Source organism: Falco rusticolus, chromosome 18, assembly GCF_015220075.1.
Source record: "Falco rusticolus isolate bFalRus1 chromosome 18, bFalRus1.pri, whole genome shotgun sequence".
NCBI lineage: Eukaryota > Metazoa > Chordata > Aves > Falconiformes > Falconidae > Falco > Falco rusticolus.
Genome location: NC_051204.1, coordinates 3,142,492 through 3,165,897, shown reverse-complemented (window position 1 = coordinate 3,165,897; position 23,406 = coordinate 3,142,492). Strand labels below are relative to the sequence as shown.

The 23,406-nt window shown below is 65.8% G+C and overlaps 1 protein-coding gene across 4 annotated transcripts; it reads right to left on the bottom strand.

Moving 5' to 3' along the window:
• Window positions 1–211: 211 nt before the first annotated feature.
• Window positions 212–18,278, bottom strand: LOC119158812 (signal transducer and activator of transcription 5B). Of its 4 annotated transcripts, none has more exons than XM_037411182.1 (19): window positions 18,207–18,278; window positions 6,396–6,533; window positions 6,097–6,253; window positions 5,928–6,017; window positions 5,574–5,748; window positions 5,367–5,497; window positions 5,140–5,291; window positions 4,913–5,068; window positions 4,631–4,810; window positions 4,407–4,494; window positions 4,164–4,286; window positions 3,931–4,023; window positions 3,578–3,784; window positions 3,055–3,149; window positions 2,855–2,985; window positions 1,945–2,115; window positions 1,685–1,736; window positions 1,197–1,304; window positions 212–1,127 (listed from the first exon to the last, which is right to left on the bottom strand). In XM_037411182.1, the coding sequence occupies exons 2-19, from the start codon at window positions 6,521–6,523 to the stop codon at window positions 1,001–1,003; spliced, it is 2,364 nt and encodes a 787-aa protein (XP_037267079.1). In that variant the 5' UTR covers window positions 6,524–6,533; window positions 18,207–18,278; the 3' UTR covers window positions 212–1,000. The 4 variants fall into 4 exon arrangements, with proteins under 4 accessions (XP_037267079.1, XP_037267082.1, XP_037267080.1 ...); XM_037411185.1 differs by having other exon boundaries at window positions 1,960–2,115; XM_037411183.1 differs by lacking the exon at window positions 18,207–18,278 and adding an exon at window positions 14,929–15,039.
• Window positions 18,279–23,406: the final 5,128 nt, after the last annotated feature.

The window sequence follows — 23,406 nt, the reverse complement described above, 5'->3', positions numbered from 1 at the left end:
CCCCCCCCACCAAGGACCTGCCCTGCCGCTGCACTGAGGGAGGTGGGGGGGCCACGGACCCCAACCCTGTGCCTGGCCCCAGGGCGCTGCTCCCCTGCTGTGCAGCATCCAGAGCTTGGGGGGGGGCGGTTCCCACTCGCCCCCCGCCCCCCTCAGGCTCAGGGCACGCAGGGACCTGCCTCCTCCCCAAGACACACGTGAAACCCAGAGCTTTTGTGATAAAAAAATAGTCCGTGCTTTATTTACTCTGTGGTAGAAAAATAACATGGCCAGGACCCCAGAGCTTCCCAGCCAGGGTGAGGCTGGGGGGGGGGGGGGGGCAGAGGGCTCTGCTCCCCCCAGACTGCCCGCACTGCCCGGCCGCCCTCGCTGGGTGCCCTTGCGCCCTGCCTCCCTCGTGCTGCGCTGGCTCCGGAGGGGGGACACCAAGGCTGGGAGCTGAAGGGGCTCCCACATCCCTGGGGGGGGGGCAAAGGAGGAGACGAGGTCCAGCAAGGGACCCCACTGCTGTGGAGCAAAGCGCCAGCACGAGCCGGGGTGGGAACCCCAGGCAAACCCACCCCCACCCCTCCACCCCATGCCGGAGCCCGGTGCACCCACACATCTCCTGGGAACAGAGCCACGGGGTAGAACAAGAAGGCGACACGTACATTCTTAGTGACGACTGCGAAAGCGAACCTGAGGCCGATGTCGCGGCCCCCGCCCCAGGCAGCCCCTCGGCAGGGAGCGGGGGGCCGCAGGGCCGGTGCTTGCAGAAGCGGAAAGCCGAAGCTGGGCTTCTTAGAAGGAACATACAGGAAAACCATACGACAAATCCGCTGCCGTTTATACAAGGGCATAAACACCAAAGAGCTGGACGTCAGCCTGCGTTTTGGGGCAGCACAGAGCAAATCTCCGGGGCAGGGCCCACCCGCCGCCCCCCACCCCCCACCCCGGCACAGAGACACGAACACAGCACAGTCCCCGCAGCGCCGGGACCGGGGAGCCGGGCGCCCGCCCATCACGACTGGGCATGGGGGATCCACTGACTGTCCATGGGGCGCCGCAGCAGCTCCTCCACATGCCTCGCCACATCGATGGTGTCGTCCAAGTCGAAGTCACCCTCAGGTTCCAGCACGGTGTCGGGGCTGCGGGAGGCAGGGGGTGAGGGGGGCCAGCACCCGTGGCAGGACGGGGACGGGGGACGTGATACCTACTTCTGGGTGTACATGTTGAAATGGGGCTGGGAGCAGACAGCAGGCGAGGGAGCCTGGTCCATGTAGGTGGCCCCTCCGGGGGCAGAATCGCCTGACGCGCTGACAAACCTGGGGGGACAGGGGGCTCTGAGACAGGCTGCCCGGGGGTGAAGCTGCACTCCAGGAACACCCACCGCCTCCCAGGGGGCACCTCCTGAGGCTGGCAGGGTGCAGGCAGGGGACCCAAACCCCACACCCACAAACAGCAACAATCTGCAGGGTCCCCAGCCCCTTGGGTGGCTGCACAGTGAGGGGGGGGGTCGCCACCTTCCAAAGGAACACAGCCCAGCCCTGCCTCAGCCCCACACCCCTCTGCGCCCAGCACCAGCTCAGCACCAATGTGGCTGTTGGTGGTGCTGGAGCCTGACAGCCGAGGTGCCCTGGGCTGCTGGCCACCCCAACCAGCTCACCAGGGACGATCCCATGGGACCACGCGGGGTGTGACTTACTCTGGCACTACTTGCTTGATCTGTGGCTTCACATATCCATCCACGGCTTTAGCTAGAGGAAAGAAGGCAGCACTAAGGCCCTGAGCTGTTGGTGCGTGCCACAAGCCTGCGGCGGGGCTGGGGGCTCATGCACGGCCAGCTGCAGAGCCCTTGGGGGGCTGGATGCGGCCCCAGGACAGAGGGACGCTGTGAGCATCGGCTCCACCCTGGACAGATGCACAAAGGAGAGGGACATGTTGGGGGTGAAGGGGCAGCGCTACCTGGCGTGGACTCACAGAGAACCGGCGTGTAGTACTTGGAGAAAACCTCATCCTTGGGCCGGTCAGGGAACACGTAGATGAGGTAACTGAGGTCCCCGAGGCGGTCAGCCAGGGAGCGAATGGAGAAATCCCTGGTGGTGAAAGGCATCAGGTTCCAGAACATTCTCTCGGCTGGAAGACAAGAGCGAGGGCTGTGGTGGTGCCCAGAGCCATCAGCAGCTCCTGGTCCCGCTCCGGCCGTGGGCTGTGAGGTTACATCAAATGTCAAGACAGCATTTCCCACGCTGCATCCCTCCCCCGGCAACATTTAAGGACAAAACGCAGGTCGCCAGAAAACAGCTTCAGCCAGGTAGCACAGCAAGATCAACGCAGGTCTGGGAATCATCCAGACACGGCAGGGGGAGGGGGGCCAGGTCCCCCCCAGCTCAGGGGGCTCCACAGGGCTCCTTGGCCAGGTGACCCTCCGAAGGATGCTCTCACAAAGAACAGTAATGAGCAGAATTGCTGCAGGGGGTCAGGTAACCCATGCAAACCACGTGCACCGGGAAGCACCGCGGAGTCGCTGCGTTCCACACAGCCCCACGGGAGTCCCCACGGTCCGGCTGGACGGTTTAGCCCAGTCCCTCCTTGCTACCAACACCAGCGCTCAGGCTGGACGCGGCCGTGGCTGCAGCGAGCGATGGCAGCACCGCTCCCCGAAGGGCAGCCACGGCATTCCTGCGGGCTCCCGCGCTCGCCGCTTTCCCGAGGAAGGCTCCTGGCATGCCCAGCCCTGGCAGTGCCGGGGCTCAGCCAAGACAGCAGGTGCCGGAGGAGCTGCAACCAGCCCCGTGGGCACAAGACGGCAAAGTCCCAGAATGGGGCCAGGGACAGTGGGGCTGGGGGGTGCCAGCTCCTGGCACACACTCACAGGAGTCAAACTTCCACGCGATGGTGATGCCACCGATCTCCGAGTCACTGAACCGCAGAAGGAAGGTCCCGTCGGGCTTGTTGATGAGCAGGTCGTGCGCCTGCTGCTTGTTGACGAAGCCCAGGATGGCCCTAGGCAGAGCAGGGCCGTCAGGGCCAGGGGGCTCGGGGCCAGGGGGCACAGGGCAGGGCGGCTCTTACCCGTCGTTCCAGTGCGGCTTCAGATGCTTCTTCAGCACCTCCATGACCCCATCAAACCACTGCCAGAAGGTGTAATTTCTCCCGGGCAGGTTTTCCTGTTGAAATAAATCCCCAGAAAATGAGCCTTCAGCCTCAGAGCTGCTGTTAAACAGCACAAGCGTTTGGTGCAGCAGGGACTCGGGGACCCGGCCAGCCGGACACCCGCCAGTGCTGCCAAACCCAGCCCGGGTCAGCCCAGCCCGGCAGCACAGTCCCAGCAAGGTCTCCCTGAGGACACAGACCCCGTCCGTGGGCCCTACAGCACCCCGTGTCCCTCCAAGCAAGGAAGGGGACCTCCCTCACCCCGCTGCAGCAAACAGCCGTCCCGTTTTTGCATTACTCCAGGAAGAAACAGCTCCTCGGGATGGGGGTGCCCCATCCAGCCCCCCGGCATGAGCACTGGTACCGCAGGTGTAGAAACCCCCCTGCCCCGGCACGGCAGGACCCCAGGGCTCCGCAGCTCTCCCAGCACAGAGCTGCTCACCCGGTTGAACTGGGACCAGGACACCGTGGTGCTGCTGTAGTCCTCCAGGTGGGAGCTGGTGCTGTTGAAGAGCTTCTGTGCCAGGAACACCAGATTCTCCTTGGTCAGCCCGCGGCTGCTCTGCACCTCCGCCTTGAACTTCATGTTGAGCGCCTCGCAGAGCTGCGGCCACTGCACCTTGTCGGGCACGGCGAAGGGCACGCGGCCCTGGCGGGGGGGCACGGAGCAGGGTCAGCACTGAGCTCTGCCTGCTGCCTCCAGGCATGGCCCCGCCAGGAGACCGAGCCCGACTCCTGCAGCCCCCCCGGGGCAGACGGACCCCATCCTGACCCCACCACGGCACTGGCACTCACAGGCTCAGCAAAGGCGTTGTCCCAGAGCACGGTGGCCGTGGCGTTGTTGTCCTGGCTCCCATGCACGATCACCACCACGGGCAAGGACAGCGTCTACCGGGAGTAAGGAGACCGGGGTGGGCTGCAGGGCACTGCCAGCGCATCACCCACGGGCACCCTGTGGGCCCAGCCCCACACCCGTGGGCACGGTGCCTGTTGCTCGCCTGCACAGGGGACGCGGCTGGTGGCTTTACCTTCACCTGGAAGACCAGCTCGTTGCCACCAACACTGAACTGCGACTCAAAGAGGATGGTGAACTTCTCCTCCGTCACCGACTCAGCCCCGCGGCGGTCTGAGCGCTTGATCCGCTTCAGGGACTGCAGGGACATGAGGGGTGAGCACAGGGGGACAGATGGGGACACAGCAGGGGGACAGACAGGGACACAAGGGAACAGGAGGGCGGGCATGAGCGCTGGGGGGGAGCCGGCGGTGCTCACCATGTTGCGGAAGTGGGCGCTGAGCGTCCCCGTGGCCTGGTGATACTCCATCACGCAGCAGTTGTTGAGGATCTCCCCGCTGCTCTCACTGCCACAGGGATGCACAGGGTCAGGGGGACCCCCAGGGCTGGGAGCCCCCCCACGCCCCCAGCTCCAGGTCCTGTTCCCCACTGCCTCGGCAGCCCCGGCCCCCCGCAGCACCCCCCAGCCCCCCCAGGCATTACTTGCGGGTGCTCTCGTTCTTCAGCAGGGCCTTGGCTTGCTGCTCGCTGATGATGGTGGCCTTCACCTGGGGGGGGTTCATGTGCACGTTCAGCTTCCCCCCCACCAGGAGCCGCACAGTGGCTGCGAACTTGGTCTGTGTCTTCAGCACCTGGGGGGGCTGCTTCTCGATGATGAAGGTGCTGGGGGGGCACAGGGATCAGGGGCAGGCAGGCAGAGCAAGCCCAGCCCGGCCCCCCCCCCGGCTGCTGGGTGCCTCAGCCACGCCGGGCCCCCACCGCTACCTGGTCACCAGGGCAGAGATGATGTCGGTGATGGTGCCGTTCAGCTCTGACAGCATCTCCTCCACCGGGCCAGGGATCGGCAGCTGCTGGCACAAGTGCTCGGCCCGGCGGATCTGCTGTCGGTTCTGCCAGATGATCTCTGCCAGCTTCTCGCACCTGGGGGAAGAGGGGCTCAGCACCGTGCTGGGGCACAGCACCCCCCAGGCACAGCCAGCACCGGCACCCACCAGGTCTGCAGCACATCCAGGGTGCCCTCGGGGGGACCCCCATTCCCCGCTAGCTGCTGCCGACGCTTCCACTGGATCAGCTCATCATCCAGGATGGTCGTTTGCTGCTTGCGCAGCAGCTGCAGCGTCTTCTGGTGCTTTTCAGCCAGGTCCTGCGAGGCAGGACGGTGTTACAGGGCGCGGGGACGGCGGCACAGCTGGCGTGGGGACGGAGTGGTGGCACTCACCACGCGGTACTGCTGTAGTGTCTGGGCCTCCCGGTGCAGCCAAGCCTCCAGCGACGCCTTCTTCTGCTGCAGTGTCGTCTCCCGTGACAGGCGCTCCTGGGGGCCCAGCTGGGAGAGCTGGGAGAACTGGGCTGGGGGGATGGGGCGTGGTGTTAGGGCTGGCACCGCCAGCACCCCGGCCCTGTCACCCCCCGGCCCTCTCCCCACCTTGGAGACGCATGTTCTCCTGGTACTGGATGATGAAGTACTCCTGTGTCTGCTGCAGCTTCTTGAGCTCGTTCTCAGAGTCCTGCGTGATGAGCCGCAGCTCCTCGAAGGTCTGGTTGATCTGCAGGTGCTTCTGGGACATGGCATCCACCAGGGAGCCAGCTGGCGAGGGGCTCTGCAGAGGGCACGGGGAGCTCTCAGCACGGCAAGGGGACCCTCCCCAGCCCCCTGGGTGCTGGAGGCATCGGGCACCCAGAGCACCCTGTGCCTCGGGGCTGCTCCCATCACCCGGTGCTGGAGCCCTTGAGCATCCTGTGGGACCTGCTGCCTTGCCCCTACACGGCCCCTACTCACATTATTCGCCTCCCGCACCAGCCGCTGCTCGTGGTAGAGGATGTGCCGGATGCAGCGCACCAGCTCCATGGGGCACCGGTCGTACGTGTTCTGCAGGGAGAGCACAGCTTGAGCCAGGCGCGGGGCAGGGACACAGCCCCACAGCCCGTACCCGTGGCCCCCCACTCACCTGCAGCTGCGTGGCATAGTGCCCTAGCTTGATCTTCAGCAGGAAGCCGTCTTCGCCCACTTGGTGGTCTGCCTTCTTCTGCAGCTCCTGGATCAGCCCCTCCAGCAGCTGCGTCGCCTTCACGTTCTCCTGCGGGTTCTCGAGGTCGATGGAGTCCCTGCGTGCACCGAGCAGAGCAGCGGCTTCAGGGCAGCCCCGACCCTGCACGGGGGGTCGCTGGCAGAGGGGGGCACCCGCTGGCACCCCAGGGGTGGGTGCTGCCAAGCCCAGCATCCCCCACGGGAACCCTGCTGACCTACCATGCCTGGCTCTCGATCCACTGCGAGAGGTAGTGCCGCACCTCAATGGGAAAGTGCTGCCCGTAGAGTGCCTGCATCTGCCGCAGGGCTTCGCCCTGGAGCTGCTGCGCCTGGATCCACACCGCCATGGCTCACCACCTGCCGGGGAGACCGGCTGTCAGGGCGCCGCAGCCGGGTGCTGCAGCGTGGGTGGGGGTCCAGCCCTGGCTGGCCCCGCGAGCCCTTTGCCAGAGCCTCCGGGTTCCCGGAGCCTTTTGCCGGAGCCTCCGGGTTCTCCGGTACTGCCGGAGCCGCCTCCAGCTGACGAAAGAAGGGGTGTGGGAGGCAGGGGACCCCAGCTCTGAGTCAACCCCTCATTTCTAGGAAGAGCCCTGGGGGGGGTCCGGGACCATGAACACGCCTCTGCGCTGCCTCTCCACATGGTAATCATTTCCCCTTGCTGCGCCGCGGGATCGCAGCCATCGCTGGCCACGCAAATGAGGAAACAGGGCCAGGGGGAGGGCTGGTGAGAAATGCATGGTGACGCAGAGTGGAGGCCCCCCCTGCGCTCCCCCATGCTCTGCCCACACCCTGGCAGCGCTGGCAGGCAGATGGGCAAGAGCAGACCCTGCCCCGAGGGCCCACATGGCACCGCAGCCCCCAGCCGGTCCCCGGTCCTGCGGCCACCGGTGCCAGGGGAGACACCAACGGAGCTTCACAAAGCAAGTTCTGGGGTGGCTCTGGCTCCGTGCAGGAACGCTGCCGGATCCCACCCGCCACGCGGCTCCGGTGCCCTGGCTCAGGCAGGGAGAAAGGACAGGCAGGGAGAAAGGACAGGCAGGGATGGCACCTATAAAAAGCTGGTGTCCCCTGCCGCAGTTATGTCTGACGGGGCCTGGAAAAACAACTGGGTGGTCAACTCTTCAAGGGTGATGCGATGGGGAGCGATCAGGGAGGGCCAGGGGGGTCACGGCCATCTCCAAGCTGAGGATGCAGCAATAAATACCATTTACACACACTCGCGCTGAAACCACCTGGGATTTGGTAACCTGGGAGGTGCCAGGCAGGAGTGCGAGACCTTGGGCTGTGTCCCAGGGCTGGTGACCAGGATGGCATCCAGTAACTGCACTGGCTGGTGACAAGCAGAGGGAGCCAGGGACCGGGGCAGGGGGGGTGTCTTGTGCCTCCCTCCCTCCCCAAAGTGCTTTGTTCAGCCTCAGAAAAACCCAGCAGCTGAGGGGCTCTGAAAGCAGCCGGTGCCACCCCACGGGCAGGGGCACACGCTGGGGGACGGCGGCAGCAGGTCCAAGCGGAGCAGCCACGGCCGGAGCCCTTGAGCCCTGCGCAGGAAGAGGAACAGTAACCAAGAGTTGGCTAAAAATGAATTTTTCCTCTATAAAAAGGGAGGAACATTTCCACATTCACAGAAATCACCGAGTTGGAAATCCTGCTGGCAAGGAGGGGCCTGAGGAGGCATAAAAAGGCAGGCGAGGAGGGGAAGGGAAGGCAGGATGGCCAACAGCGGGACGTACGCTGGCAGTTAGAAATTGTGGACGCTTGATAAGGGGCATCGGTGAGAACCACTGCCCTGGCGGAGCCGAGGAGAGCGGCCACGGCCGTGCCGGTGCCACCGTTACCACCAACGGCCAAAGTCCCCGGAGCAGCAGGGTCGTCCGCACGGACACAAAGCAAACACTGCCCTGCTTATTGAGAAAATGGTGATCTCTTCCCATCTCGCGGTGACAAAACACTTCCTATTCCACTCCAGCGTGTTGTTAAGCAACGAGTCTCAGGCTGCGGCTGCGGCGAGGCGGCAGACACCACACTCAGCCAGCACTGGCCTGTGAGCAGGAGCACAAGCATCACTGCCAGGGCGCCCAGGGGAAGGCGAGCCAGCGTTACCATCAGCCTTTCCAAGGGGACCGTGCAGCAGTGACGGTGGCACGGCTCACCTGGTGCGTGCCGCGACCAAAGGCAGGGCCGTCCCTGGGGCCACAGCACCCCCGCGGGTAAGCAAGCCCCGTGCCAGAGGCTTGGACAGGACCTCCATGGGCATAACCAATGCAACAGCCGGCGTTCCTCCAAGCACCTCGTTTTTGACTCCCATGCCTCACCTGTGGATTGACAAACCAAACCTCCCCGAGGGCCACAGGGCACCCCAAGCACCCCAGTACAAATCACCGGTGCCACCTTCCATGAGCAAACGAGGCTTTCCAGCCATGCAAGGCTGGGGCAACAGCTCTGCTTCAGCAAGAGGTACAGCACCAGGGTCCCACCGCGCAGCCAGAGCCACAGCTGCTGGCCCTTCCAGGCAGCCCTGCACTCCTGCGCCCAGCTGGCTGCTGGCACCCAGTGCTCTGGCTTGGTGCATGCCCAGCACCACGCTCCTCGGCAGCATCCCCGGCTGCCCCAGGCGAGCGCTCACAGGGACCCCCTTGGAGCCTTGGGACGGTCGCACCGCCATGCCCAAGGACCAGCCCCCTCCTCACACTCCTGCCACCAGTGCATCACGCTGGCCCTGCTCATTTAGCTCAGAAAACCTCTCCAGGGTCAGGTGGCCCGGGCTTGCTCGAGCCCACTGGCATTCACCTCCCCCAGCACCATTCCCGGCACAGGCTGCAGCTCCCGCACCCCAGCGGGGATGGGCAGCATCACGCGTTGGCATGGGTCAGCCGTGCTGAGCCGCTGGCCACACACGCACACTCAAACAACTGCAAGAGACAGATAATTGCAGTGGTTTAAGTACTTTGCATTTACTTGCTGGCAGCGAGCTACAACCCACCCATTACTGCGGCTCGGTTAACCAGCAGCAGCTCAACAAGCCACAGCAACGCACTCACCGGTGACTTACCGCCTGCGAAGCGGCACATGCGGCAGCTTCCCAGAGGTAGGACAAGTGCCATGGAAAGGGACCCCAGCCCCACAGGGACAGCAGGGGCAGAGGAGGCGCAGAGGGAGGGGCGACACTGGTCATCATTGCTTCTGCATCTGATGGCCCCACTCCCAATGGGAAGGCACCACCGAACCAGCCGCGAAATGGGTGAAACCCCCCCAAAAGGGGCTCTCAAAGGGCCTGAGGCAGCAGCAGGGGAGAGGATGGGCAGGGGGAGGTGGGCAGCACCGCTGGGGCCGGTGGCAGCCAGGGGACCCGATGTGACCACACTGTCAGGAGCAGTGGCAGGTCCCGGCTGGGGCAACAAGCTGGCGCCAGCGCTAGGTCCCAAGCTGCAGGGAAGCCAGAGCGTGTCTGCGGGCAGACAAAAGGAGGGAAATGCCTCACAGGGCGAGGCCGGCCGCAGCGCCTTCCCATGTGCCGCCGGCACGGCAAAGCTCAGGCACAGGCAGCGCCCGCCCAGGGGCCAGCACACGCACTGCCATGGCATGCTCACAGGATGCTCACAGGATGCTCACAGGATGCTCACCACACGCAGCCGTGGGATGCTCGCGGCACACAGCCACCCTGGGAACCTCTTCACGGGCAGGACACCCCTACTCTGGTGGTCCTTGCCTTTGTCCCTTGCCCTGCAGAGCCAGACAGGGGCCAAGAGCCAGGCAAAGCTCGGGGGGGGGGGGGGCGGGCAGGGCAAAGGGCTCTGGCCATAACCCTCCCCACTCCCGCACATGTGCCCCACGCAGCCCCTCCGCCATGGCACCTCCCGCACTGCCCTTCGCCTGGTGCTCTCCCAGCTCGGGGGTCTCCAGCACGGTGCGCTGCCCTGGGCTGGGGCACGGTGCATGTGCCCGGTGCTGGGCTCCGGCAGGCACCAGCCCTGCACCCGCTGCGGCTGCCTCCTCCAGCCGCAGTAAACACACGGCACGTGGTTTCTCGGCACCTCCGGGAGACCGCGATCGCTTCCAGGTCAGAGCCGGCCTTGCTGGCGGCTGGACCCTGCACACCCGGCACCAGTGCTGCCGGGGGGCTCCGATCCTGCCCCAGCCACCGCTGCTCCCCCCCGGCAGCAGGGTATCCCGCATCCCCCAAGAACGGCACGTCCCAGGCAGGGTCCCTCCAGGGCAGGATCCGGCCCCCAGCCAGGCCCCGGGAATGGCGGTGCTGGCAGCCGATAGCACAGAAAGGCTCCGGTTTCCCCAACACACACAGCACCCCCGCTGCCCGCACCGGCTCACCCCAGGGAGCCCCTGGGCAGCGCGATGGTCCCGCTCAGCTGGACCCCCACCAAGGGGTCCCCCAGCTCAGCCCCCCCTCACCCTTGAGCAGGCAGCAAGCACCCCTGTGCACCATGTCCTGCCCCACGGGGGGGGGGGGGGCAGGGGCACAGAGGGCTCCGCACCCACCCGACGGCCCCGAAGCCCCAGGGTTGGCTCAGCACCATCCCCAGCTCCTTCAGGGCACAGGACCCACAGCCCCAGCTGGGTGCGGGGTGCCCCGTCCCACAGCTGCACTCACCCGGGGTCGGGCACCGCTCTGCCCCACGCACCGCTCCGGCGTCCGGGCACCGGGGCAGCGTGGCCGCGGCTGCAGGCAGGTGCTGCCGGCACAGCCAGGCTCCCGGGGCGGCCGTTTCGCAGCCTGCGCGCTACAGGAAGGAGCAGAAAGCAGCTATTTCCTTCCAAAATGTCAGCTGCCTGCGCAGGGCAGCCAGCCCCGGCTGCCAGCAGCTTCCTCCGCCACCGCTGCACGCGTGGTGCCCGCCGAGGGAGCGGGGACAGCACCCCCCGTGTGCCCAGCCCCGCACCCCTCCCTGGTGCCGGAGCCAGGCACAGCCTCTGCCCCCAGTGGGTCGGCAGGGCTGACCCCCACCAAGTCCCCCCAGCAGCTCAGGATGGGACCCCAGGGACTGATGGAGGAGCTCAGCATGGGGAAAGATGGGACAGACTCACCTGCACCCCCCCACTCCATTCACACCCCCCCAGCACACGGCACTGGGAACACCAGGGTGCTGCCAAGCAGCCCCCAGACCCCCTGGCCCCACTCAGAGCTGCTGGCCAGGGCTGGTGGTACCGGGGTACGGTGGAGCCGGTGTGGAGGGCCATGGTGCTGGGAACTGGGGGGGCGGGGCGGGGGTTGCCCATTTTACGCCTGCCTGTGGTTTCCAGCTTTTGGCTGGGAGGAGGTGGCGCCCACCCGGTGAGGGAGGCGAGCTCTTTCTAGAAGCTCAAGGCTTTGATGGGTTTTGTCTGTCTCAGAAGAGCGGCGGCAGCCGATGGCTTCGCCCCGGCAGCATCGGGGAGGAGGCTGCCAGCCACCCCCAGCCCGCCAGAGCCCCCAGCCCACGGTGGAAACTGCCAGGGCCGGGTGCCAAGGGCTCACGGAAGAGGCACGGCCAGCTCTGGGAACACAACGTGCCCCCCCGAGGGCAGAGGTGATGGGGAGGCAGAGCTGCGATGGGCAGTGCCGGGACCAGCCGGGGTTCCCGGCAGCTTGGAGAGTCAAAAATGGAGAACTGGCACCCTTACAGGAACAAGGGAACCCCACGTGTGGGCTGACGCTGCCGGGGGGAGAAACCAGCCCCACAGGCAGGTAGAGATGCCCCAGCCCAGGACAGGCACTGCTGGGGGGTGGGCGAGGGTGAGGGGCTGCCTGCAGCCCACAGGCCTGGGGCTGTACCTGCCCACCAGCATTTGCCACCCTCGGGAAAGGTTTTTCTCCTCTCTTCAGATTTTCCCTTCCAACCACAGAGGCCCAGAAACCTGCGTCAAACCAAAACCACCAAAATACCCAACGAAATCCCAGAAAAATCCCTCAAATCCAGGGGCTGGGACCACGAGAGAAATCCACCCCAGTGCACCAAGAGCCGCGCCGGGGCAGCCGCAGCCAGACACAGGCGCTGCCCTGGCACGGGTGGGATCCGCTCCGATGCCGAGCACGGAGCAGCACCGGCACGACCCAGGTCCCCACAGCAAAGCAGGGGGGCCACGGCCATGCTGCCACCCCCTAGCCAAGCTCAGCGGGTGCCCAGGACCACCCGCCCAGCCCCGGCACAATGAGCCAGCTGTGCCGGACCCCATAGAGGCTGGGCTGGAGGCTCCGGCCGCACGGGAACAACGGGGGCTTGTCTGGGCACTGGGGGGGCTGGGGGCCGAGCAGGGCAGCGCAGCGCAGGCAGCCTGCCCACCCAGATGGATGCAGGCAGCCAGTGGCGGAGCAGGAGCCAGGCAGGGGTGGACAGGACACACCGTGCAGCCACACGGACAGAGCCAAGTGCCCACCTGGCCCCCATGGGCACGAGTCTGGCACGGATCTCACGGGACACCCTCCGCAGGGAGCCCCGTCCCCGCCAGCGCTGGTGCTACCCCCACCATAAGGCCACAGACAGGATTAAGAGAGACCTGGGCAGAGCTTTAATTACTCCAGGCTCCCTGGGGCCGAGCAGCCGAATTAACCGGCTGTGGGGCTTATGTGGCAGGGAGCTGCCGGATCCAACACCTCGGGGTCCTGGGGCTTCCCGCAGGGCTCGGTGGGGGAATCCTGGGGTGGGTGTGGAGCTGCTGCCCACCCACAGCATCCCAGCTCTGGGCAGGTACCGTCCCTCGCCCGGGAGGGGATGCGCAGCCACCATGTGCCATGGCACTTGATGAAATATTTTTCCTCCACAATAATAATAACCCACCCCAACCCGCCGTAACGCAGCGCTGAGGGTGAAGCACTGGCCCACAGGAGGTGCGGCACCCAGGGACTCCCACACCGCCCTCGCCCCCCAGTCCAGCCCCACGGCGAGGGTCTGACCCCGGTCCCCCTCCTCCATCCCCAGAGGGAAGAAGCATCGCCCCAGAGGCAGCCCTGGGGAGGGGCTGGGAGGTGACAGGATCCCAGCAAACCCAGGCAGATCTGGGACAAGGGAGAAGCCCCCACACCCCACCAGCCGGTTCATCCCTGTGCTGCCCCTTCCAACAAAACCTGCCAAGCAGAAGGGCCACCTCCCGGGGACACTGAGGACACCCCAGCACAGCCCCGGGGTCCCACAGGTCCCCCGCCAGCCCATGGCACCGAGGCCACCTCCAGCGCAGCCCCGAGCTCACTGCTAATCCCCGCTCAGACCAGCACCAGCCCCGGAGGGATGGACCGGTCAGAAGGGCCCGAGGATTAAGCTCATTTCAGCAGCGAATTAGTCGTGATTGGGGTCTGAAGACACAATTTCATTTTATCTGCCACGCTCCAGCGAGCGCACACAATCGCCCTAATCCAGGCCAGGCTGGATTTGCAGAGCAGGACCCAGGTGGGAGACGCGGGCGGCGCAGGCACCGACGGCACCGCTCCAGCTGCGTCCATCCCCAATGCCACGCTGCTGATCCCTGCGCGGCACAGGAGACGGCACGGGAGCCTCCCCCACCGCTGGCACGGCCATCCCATGGGACCAGCCCAGTTGGCACGCCATGGCACGGGCACCTGGGGCAGGACAGGGACCGCTGGCAAGCAGGGACAGAGGGACACCAGCTGGGCAAGACAGCGCAGGGTATGTGCAGCGCTTGCAGTGCAGACCCTCACACCTTCATCTTTGGCAGCAAACGCCAACCGTGGGCCGTGAGCACCCAGGTGGGCACAAGGATGCTCGAGCAACAGGGACACTGGGTGCTGCCCTGCGCCTGCCACCACGGAGCCTGGGAAAACGCCCGCACCACTCTGCCTTGCCAGCCCTTCGCAGACATCCCAGCCCAGCAGCACCCTGTCGCCGGTGTGGGACAGGCGGGTCCCCCCACAGCCCCCATGGCGCTTTGCCCCTCCAGGCCATCTGCAGCCGCTGGGCACCGGGGTTCATGCCCCAGCAGCTGCTCCGTGCTGGGAGATGCTCTCGCACTGGGTCAGCGGAGCAGAAGGGAGGGAGGGTAAAGCTTTGCCTTCAGAAGAAGGGACACGCAAACACCCGGGGATGGTGGCAGGAGGGGGGACTAGTCAGAATGGGAATCAAAACCCAGAACGCTACTAGTTTCTGCGAAACAGTTGTCATTGAGTGGGTAAACCTCACAGTCAAACCTGGCCAGGGGTTAAACACAGCACTCATCCCCAGTGCACACAAATACATCCTGGGGACGGAGAGCTGGCTTTCGGCTTTCCTCACCCCAGGACGTGCTCCACAGCCCAGGAGCAGCAGCAGCCGCAGGCAGCACTGGGGCAGAGTAGAGCCCCAGCCCCCCGGGGTGCACCGCAAGCACCCCACCGACCCACTGAAGCCTTTCCAAAAGGCTCAGGTGTCTGACGGGTTATAAACGGAACGTGTCAGGCCACGGCAGCTGTGCCACGGAGCTGCAGCCCGAAAGCGCCAAGGCCGCATGTCCACGCTACCAAATAGAACAGAGATCATTTTACAGCTGTTTTAGTCGGTGCAAGGGGCTCAGATATGCCACCAGTGACAGCTGCCTCTTTCTCTGCTAAAAGCTTTGCAGGCAGCCATCGAGCAAGAGGGATGAAAAGCCAGACAGAGCAGGCACCCAGCACCCAGGCTGCGCTGATGCTGCGCTGGCTCTTCGAGCTCTGCCCCAGCACCAGCCTTTTCCCCAATTCCCTCCCTGGCAGAGCTGCGCTATAAACCAGCATTTACATCTCACAACAACAGGAAGACGTGAAGTTGCAGCGAAAATAGATTGCAAAACTCACCAGTGACTGTTTGAACAGGGAGCGTGTTGTGACCATGTTACGGTTCGGTTATACCACAGCGGCCACCCGAGCCCGGTGAGAAGCTGCCCAGCAGCATATCGCTCCCCGGCGTGGCTGAAAGCAGGAGCTGGCACTAGGGGAAACGCAGGGCACGAAGCGTGCCCACCTGAGACAGCCGGCGCTCCTGGCCCCTCTGGTGCAGCCAGATGGGTGAATTCTGCTTTATCAGCAAGTCAGCTCAGCCCTATCGGCCAGGAAGCTGTGTTCGCATGTGTGCCTCCCCCTCGACATTTCCCAACGCGGCTGGAGAAGCGGCTCACAGCAGCCAGCCTACCTTTTATCAGCCAGCAGATGTTGCTAGAACTGTTGCTGCACGTAAAATTCAGGCATGCCCAGCACCGCCTGGATCCCTGCACCGACCATGCGGTGCCAGGGTAAACACCCCCGCCCCCTTCCTCCCGGGATCAAAACACTTGGGGGTTGCAAAATAGACACCCCATGAAAGGAAAGGCATGCCAGAGAAACATTACAGCTGTCGAGGCTCCGTCTCCCGGAGCATGCTGGAGCCCCAGAGCCAGCAGCCGGCACAGCCTCCCAGGCCGGAGCCGAATCCTGACCTGTCCCGGTGAGGCAGGGACCATCCATCCCCTGCCTGCATCCCGCAGCACGCGCAGCCCCGCCGCTGGCACCACCGCAGCGCGGCTGGCCCCGTAACGCCGAGGCTGCTCCCAGGGCAGCACCCACAGCCTGGCCGGCCAGAGGGACCGCAGCCACCAGCGCAGGTGCCCGGGGGATGCCGACGGGAGGCAGGTCCTGCTGGACCCACACACCACCCGGCTGCACCTGGGCTCCCCGGGGCTGCCGTGAAGCCCGTCGAGCGCAGCCCAGTTTACAGTAATTCCCTGCAAACCAGAAAGTCGTTTCCCAGCTGACGGGGCCGCTTTACTGTACTCAGCACAGCACAGTCACCACTTGCCGCCCCACCGCCCACGCTTGTGAAGGAGTATGAGGAGCAGGGATTTTTCGCTAGCAGAGTATCTGAGTTTTGCTATCACTCAAGAAAGAGCTGGGAAACCCCACGGCGAAGACCTCACAGCCGCGCTGGATTCAGCACTTCCCTCACAGTGAGAGGGGAAGGTGCCTCCAGAGGCTCCGTGACACCCACCGCCGAGCATCCCTGGCTGCAGCTCCCTGTCCCAGTGCCGGTGCCAGCATCTCTCGTCTTGCCCTGAAACATCGGCCTTGGGACAAGGCAGGAGCACCAGGGCCAGTGAGGTGGCTCTAGCGAGAGCTGCTGGGGTGGGGGTGGGGGGCAAACACCCCCTGGAAGAGGACACTGTGTCAAAGTGCCACAAAACGCAGAATGGGTGACAGAATGGGTGACAGCTGCCCGTCACACCCCGTTCCCAGCCGGGCTCTCCCGTGGCGCCAGGCACGAGCTGTTGGCACCTCTCAACCTGCCCCAGAGCTCCTCCTCCACGTGGCTGCACACGCGGCACTGCACAGCACGGCCCTCCTCGGCCCCAGGGACGGCTGCGAAACCCAGGGGGATGGTCTCCATCTTCACATCCAGCATCACAGGGACCCAGGGAGCCATATCAGGGCAGCTGCCATCCCAACGGCTTCAGGAGCACCAGGGCTTGCTGCAGCCACCCACGGGCAGGTGACCCCAACACCCCCAACGCCTCCCCGTCCCCCAGAGCCACACAGACAGGGCAGAGCCAGCTCGGTTCCAGCCCCCAACCAAACCTCCCTCCAGCGCAGGCTCACTGCGCTGGTGCAGACCCATCAAAGCACGATGGCAAACCAAACCCGCCACCAAGAGAGCACCACAACAGCAGCCAGCCCTCCTGCGCTGGGCTGTGCTCCCCACAATGGGCGCAGAGCCTTCCTCCCAAAGGTGGGGTGCAGGGGGGAGAAGGGGCAAAGCTCGCACGGTGCAGATCCTGCGGAGCACCCCATGGGGCACGCACCAACTGCATCCATGGATGCCAGCCATGAGCCCCAGCGCATGTGCCGCCAGGGACGCGGCTCTGGCCATGGGCAGCTTGCAGGATGAGCCAGCCTGGGGCCAGGGACGTCCTGTGGGGATCCTGGACATCCTGGATCCCCTGTGGGGACCTTGCGTGCCACGTCCGTGCCACGCGACCCTGCACCCCAAACACCTCCACCAAGTCGCTCGTCGTCACTGCCCGCCAGTTTATCCAAGCCGGCGGCCGCAGGCTCCATGCTGCAGCTGCTGGGCACCAGAGACCCACGGCCACTCGGTGTCACGGCGAGGAGCTGCCGGGAGCCTGGCCCGGCCGGAGCTTGGTGGCCGGCTGGGCACAGAGCCCTGACAGCTCCCGTATCCCGCTGGACAGGTGGCCGCGGCTCCCCTGGGCTCGCAGTCACCCGGCAGCACCCCGGCCGGCACACGGGCTGGGTGAAAGGCCACCAGGCGCTGCAGTCCCCTGGGGTGTCCCCGCTCCCGCCTCGCACGGGGGCACCTTTTCCATCTGCCTCCGACCCTGCCCTGCAGTGCGGAGCTGCGGAGCTCCCCCACCACCACCAGCAAGCGGGACCCCCGCTCCCACCGTGCTGCTGGCAGCGGGGTCTCCTGCCTACCCGGGGACCCCCTCCCCGCCTGCCTGGGAGCTCCCCTAACACTGGCTGCCTGGGGACCCCCTCCCCACGCCTGCCTGGGACCTCCCCCACTCTGCCTGCCCGGGAACACCCCCTACCCCGGCTGCCTGGGGACCCCCGTCTCATCCCGGCTGCCTGGGGACCCCCTCCGCACGCACGCCCGGGGCTGGGTCTCCGGGCCACCCCGCCGCCCCGGGACGCGCGGGGCCGGTTTCGGCGCTGCCCCCCCCCGCAGCAGGGCCGGGCCCCGGGCCGCCGGGGGCGGGAACCAGCCCCGCTCCGCCGGGCGACGAGCGCCCCCGCCCCGGGACACGCCGCGGCCCCGGGACGGCCCCGCCGCCCGCCCCCGGCCCGCACGGCGGTCGCGCTAAGCCCGGCCCCCCCCGAGCGCCGGCCCCGCCGCCTGCCCGCGCCCCGGCCCGGCCCGCACCTGCGCGGCCCCCCCGCAGCCAGGCCCCGCCGCGGCGCCCGGCCGCCACTTACGAAACACCCAAAATATTTACCGACGGGCGGCGGGCGGGGAGGGGAGGGGCGGCGCGCCCCGGGCCCGGCCGCCCCCGCCGCAGGTGCCCCCCGTCACGGCCCCGGCTCCGCCGCGGAAAGCGAAAGCGGCCCCGTCCCGGTGCCGGCGGCACCCCCGCGCCCGCCCCTACCTGCGGCCGCGGCGGCGGCTGCGGCTCCGCTGCTCCGGCGGCTCTCGGCGCTCGGCTCCCCGCCGCTCTGCCCCCTCCGGCCGCCGCCGCCGCCGCCTGCGCCGCCCCCCGCCGCCCGGCCCGGCCCGGCCCGGCCCGCGATGCGCCGCCCCCCCGCGGCACCGCCCCCGCCCGCCCCCGCCACCGGGTAACGGCCCCGGCCACCGGGCGCGGGCGGAGCCCCAAGCGGCTGCGGGCGCCGGCGGGGCGCAAACCGGCCCCGGCGTCTGGCACCGGGGCAGCCCAGCGCGGCACCGGGCGGCGGTGCCCAAACCGGCCCCGGCGTCTGGCACCGGGGCAGCCCACCGCAGCACCGGGCCCCGGCGCCAGGGCCCCGGCACAAGGCATGGACGAGAACCCCCCGAGCACCGGGACCCCCCCCTCCGCCCCTCTCCTTTCAGTCTCTGTCCTCGTCACCGGGCTCTTCCCCCATGCCAGCTGCGTGCCAGCCGGCCCCTCTGCCACGCGTCACCGAGGGCCACCGCGCTGCCGTGAAGGCGCGGGCGCTGCCCCTTGCACCCATCCATATTTCTTGATGGTTCCTTGGCGCCGCGCTGGTGGGCCTCGGCTGCCCCCCGCTCACCCCAAGCCCCCCCGGGGCAGCGGCCGCGCAGGCTCCTGTGCCTGGGCAGAAAGGGTTTCCCGTGGGAGCCGTCAGTCCAGGGTGGGAAGGGATATCCCACCCCACCGTGATGCCACCGCTCCTGCTCCCTCTGCTCCACAGGCTTCTTCCCACCGGGTAACACAGCCGTGGGCATGCGAGGGGCACGGTGCCGGAGCAGTGCCGCTGGCTGGGGCTGGGCTGGCAGGGGAAGGGTCCCACGCTGCGGGGCCGGTGGGGTCAGCCAGCCCCAGGGGTTCTGCGGGAGCCACCGCCCAAGGTCAGGCAAAGCAGCGTTCCGCCAGCCCAGGGAGCTCCCAGGGTGAGGAGCCTCCAGGAACAGGAGTCACCCAAGAGGTGTGAGCGGCGGTTACGAGCGCGCAGCCACCAGCCACCTCCTGATGACAGTGTCCCGTCATGTCTCCTCAATCCCCGCACGTCTCTGCCCAGCGCAGCAGCCCCTCAAGCAGGTACATCGCACCGGGGTGCTGCGGCACCGGCCCTGGCAGGAGCACAGCCAGGTTTGGGCAGCGCCGCAGCCAAGGCCCGGGGCTGGTGCCCGGCATCGCGGGGTCCATGATCAGCACCTGCCAAGCGCCTGCGGAGCCGGCCCTGGCTGCCCGCACGCGCCTGACCGTGGCTCCCCGGACCCCGGGGTCCCATCGCCTTGCGGCTACAGTACCAGTGGGCGCACACGCGGCTGCGGGGCTGCTTTGTGCTGACTCAGGCCAGCGACTGCCCCGGCTGCTCCGTGTGGAACGCTCACCTCTCCCGTTTGGATCCGGATGCCTCTCCCGCTGCAGGCCCTGCGCTGATGCCGCGAGGTCTGCACTGCCGCCGGGTCCCCAGCGTTGTCACAGCCTCGTGCACCAGCAGGGCAAGCATGCTTGGAGCGAAGGCAGGGGAACGGGCACCAGTGCGTCTCCTTCCCCTGAGCTGCCACATCCCCTGCAAGCTGTAAGGAGACCCAAGGTGCTACCTGCTCCCCTGGGGTCCCCCAAACAGGGATAGGTGGCAGCAGCCACAAGAAAACCTGCCTGAAGGGCTTTTGCACAGCTGCCCACCCACACCAAACGCCTCCTGGGCAGCACCGGCACGCCAGGGCGATGGGGCACCCAGGGCGATGGGGCACCCAGGGTGATGGGGCACCCCGGGCAGTGGCGCAGCGGCAGGGCAGGAAGCAATACTGGGCGTGCTTGTTTCTGCTTGAGTGCTCTCACCAGCCACATGGGATCTCCTGGGCTTTCACTTTCATTACCAGATAATCTTCTGCGGCCTGAAAAAACTCTGCAGGGAAATTCATCTGGTGCAGGGCACCGTCCTGCTCCGGCCTGGGAGAAGCATGGGTGCCCTGCCCACGGCTGGCGAGCACCCAGCGCCAGCCCTGGGAAGCCGGGAGAGCTGGGCTTAGTTCTCCTTGCTCGTGTGCCGGTGCTGGGACAGGATGGTTCTTAGGACAGTTAATGCACTGGCAATTACAAATCGTTTGGCAATTAAGTAAAAGCACAGTCCCAAGTTCTCATGCTCCATATTTTATCTATTGCTTTTGTATTAAAGTCCTTCTTCCTTCAGGAGCGTGCAGCCATGGGAGCTGGCTGGCGGGGAAGTGATGACCCAAGGGTCCTGGCAGGACACCCAAGGACCCTTGTCTGGCCAGCAAAGCCACAGCCTGGCTGGGGTGCCACAGCCTCTGGGGCTCTGCTGCTCAGCCTGACACCCCCAAACAGCCCTTCTCCAGCTCCAGCTCCTCACCCCCTTGCCCAGCCTCACATGTCCGAGAGGTAAATATCTGCTGGTTGGGCAGGCACTACCCCAGCACCCGCTCCCATGCAAATGCCAGCCACAAATCAATGCTTTTCAGCTCACCTCCTCCTGGCTAGCCCTCACTGCGTGCCCACAGCCACCCGGGATGAGCAGGGTGGCGCGGGGGGACGAGCGGCTCCAGTCCCAGCAGCTCCCAGCTCCCACCAAACATTTCATCGCCTGCACTCATACGCTGGGGAGGCATCTTGTGCAGACGGGGCTGACACATCGCTGCTGAGCTGCTGCCAGCAGAGCTCTGGCTGCTGTCTCCAGTGCTCCCGCAGCGCTCCAGACCTCAAAGGGAGGTAAGCTGGGACACTGGCAAGCTGAGGCCGGGCACCCAGCATGGGGTCAGCATCTCTCACGCCATCTTTTTCCACTAAGACAAAGGAAAGGAATGGGGAAATTAGCAAAAGGACTGCACTCCCTGCCCTCCCTGCCTTGGCTGGGGACACTCACGCTCCAGCAAGTTGCATCACGCGGACAAACGGCTTTCACAATCCCTGGCCCACATAACCCATGGGCGCAGTCATCCAGGCACTGGCTGCTCTGGCTGAGAAAATCAAGGTCACACGCAATGTCTGTGGCTGCCGGGCCTCCAGCCGGGCACAGCAGGTCCAGGCGGATCCGGAGGGTTCCGGGGATGTGGTGCTCCCTGTGCCAGAGACCTGCACGGCCACATGTGCTTGGGAGGGCTGGAAGGCGTACACCAAACATCCCCTGTTCCCTCTCCCCTTCCCTCCCTTGTCTCTTCCCTTTTTGGTAGGAAGGGAGAAAAAAAGGGGGGGGGGGGGGGGGGGAAGAAATTAGTGATGGGAGAGAAAGTGGAGAGTGCTCCACACTGAGAGGGCAAATGGAATTGAATCAAATCAAATCAGGATTTAATTTCAAACAGATCCCCAGGAAAACTCTGAGCTGGATGGTGGGGATGTTACCCAAGACAAATTCTTTCTTTCTGGAGGAAGAAAAGAGAGGAATGGCAGCTGCAGCAGTGACTGACGGAGAGGCTGCCCCGGCGATGCCCTGGTGCTGTCCCGGTGCCACCCCAGCAGCAGCAACTATGCTGGTGGTGGAGCCACATCAGACCTTCCCAGTGCCCAGCAGCCCCAGGATCTGTCCTGGCGGGATGGACTCTGCAAACACCAGAGGACATTCCTGGCCATGGCGGTGTTCCCCCCCTCCACCCTCTCGCCTGGTCCTGCTTTGGTGCAGAGCAGCCAGACCCTGCCACTGGGAGCGGGTGCTGGCGCGGTGCATCAGCATCCAGGGGATCTAACGGGCAACACCGGCACCTCCAGGCAAGGCAGGAAAGGTGGATTTTCCAGCCGACTGAGCACGGCAAAGTGCCTGAGCCTGCTTCCAACCCTGGCAAGCTCTCGGTGCTGTTGGGTCCCTGCTCTTGTCGGGACCTCTCTTGTATTGGTCTTCAGAAAGTCTCAAAAAGCCTCTGGGAAGGTAAACAGTGTCCAGGCGAAGCTGTGGCCAAACACGTTGTCACCTCAGATGAACTCAATAGGATGCCGAGTGACGTTGCGCGTTCAGGGCAGAAAGGGAGCATGGGGCTTTGTAACTGATTTCCTAGAAAATTGCCTCTGTGTTTGGAGCAGGAGCGTGAGGAGTGCAGGCAGAGCAGCCTTATTCTTTAAGTGGCATCTCGAGGGTCTTAATTATTTCTCAGGAGTGGAAGCATTTATTTAGGCAGCCTCTGGAGAGGTCCCAAGGCTGCTGTCCTTCCCCCTCCAAAGCCCTCCCGGCACATCTTGTACACGAGGCTCCCCTGTATCCCTCTGCCACTCCTGGGATGTGCAGGATGCAGGACTTGGTGCTCAGCCAAAGCACGAACGCGCCGACCACATCACCTGCGGGCAGGGTGCAGCCTCTGCTCCATCCCCTCAAGTTTATCAGTGAGATGCGAGGTCTTGCCAAGGACCCCAGCCTCAACGTGTCCCCGCTTTGGGTCCCGCGCTGTCCCAGATCTGTGCTCAGGCCAGAAAACCCCGTTGTGATAATCCAGCCCAGCTAATGAAAACCAGATGAATCCCCAAAATAGTCACAGCTTCATGTTTTCCACCTCGGTTTCAAACTCAGCGAGGGTGAAGCTTTGGCAGGGCTGCGCTGGCACGGCAGCCCCGCGGCCCCCAGCACGGTGCCCTCCTGCCCACCGTGGCAGCCCTGAGCCCCTTCTGCCCCGGTGTGGGTGCCCACAGGCAGGGACAGTGTCACAGGCTTGGCCAGGCAAGCTCAGCGAGATGCAGCCATCCCTGCCTGCGGCGGGTCTCGCAGCACTGGAGCTACTGCTGGGTCTCCAGCACCTTCCCCAGCTCCTCGCTCCGGCAGCATTTGCTCCCCACGCTCTCTGCAGAGCGGAGGGGGCAGGAGCGCCTCGGGCAGCAGCAAAGAGCCGAGGCCGTTTGTGGTCCCGCTTCCCAGGGTATCCACGGGTCTTCCCCTGACCCAGCCACCCCGGAGGAAGGTGCTGTCCCAGTGCCAGGCACAGCATGTCCTGATTTCTGTGACACGGGCCATAAATCCTCCTCTGGGGAGAGAGGGATGCACCCAGTGCTACCAAAGCCAGGGGAGCTGCTGGGCACAGGGACTGGCCTGCCCGTGCCACGGTGGCCCTGCCATCCCTCAGGACCCTGGCGTGACGCAGAGGGGTCAGCCTGGAGCTGGCCAGGCTATTTCTGCTGCAGCCGAGGGCTGTGACATCCCTTTGGAGAGGCAGCTCAGATGGGCCCTGCCAGGAGGGAGAGGCTG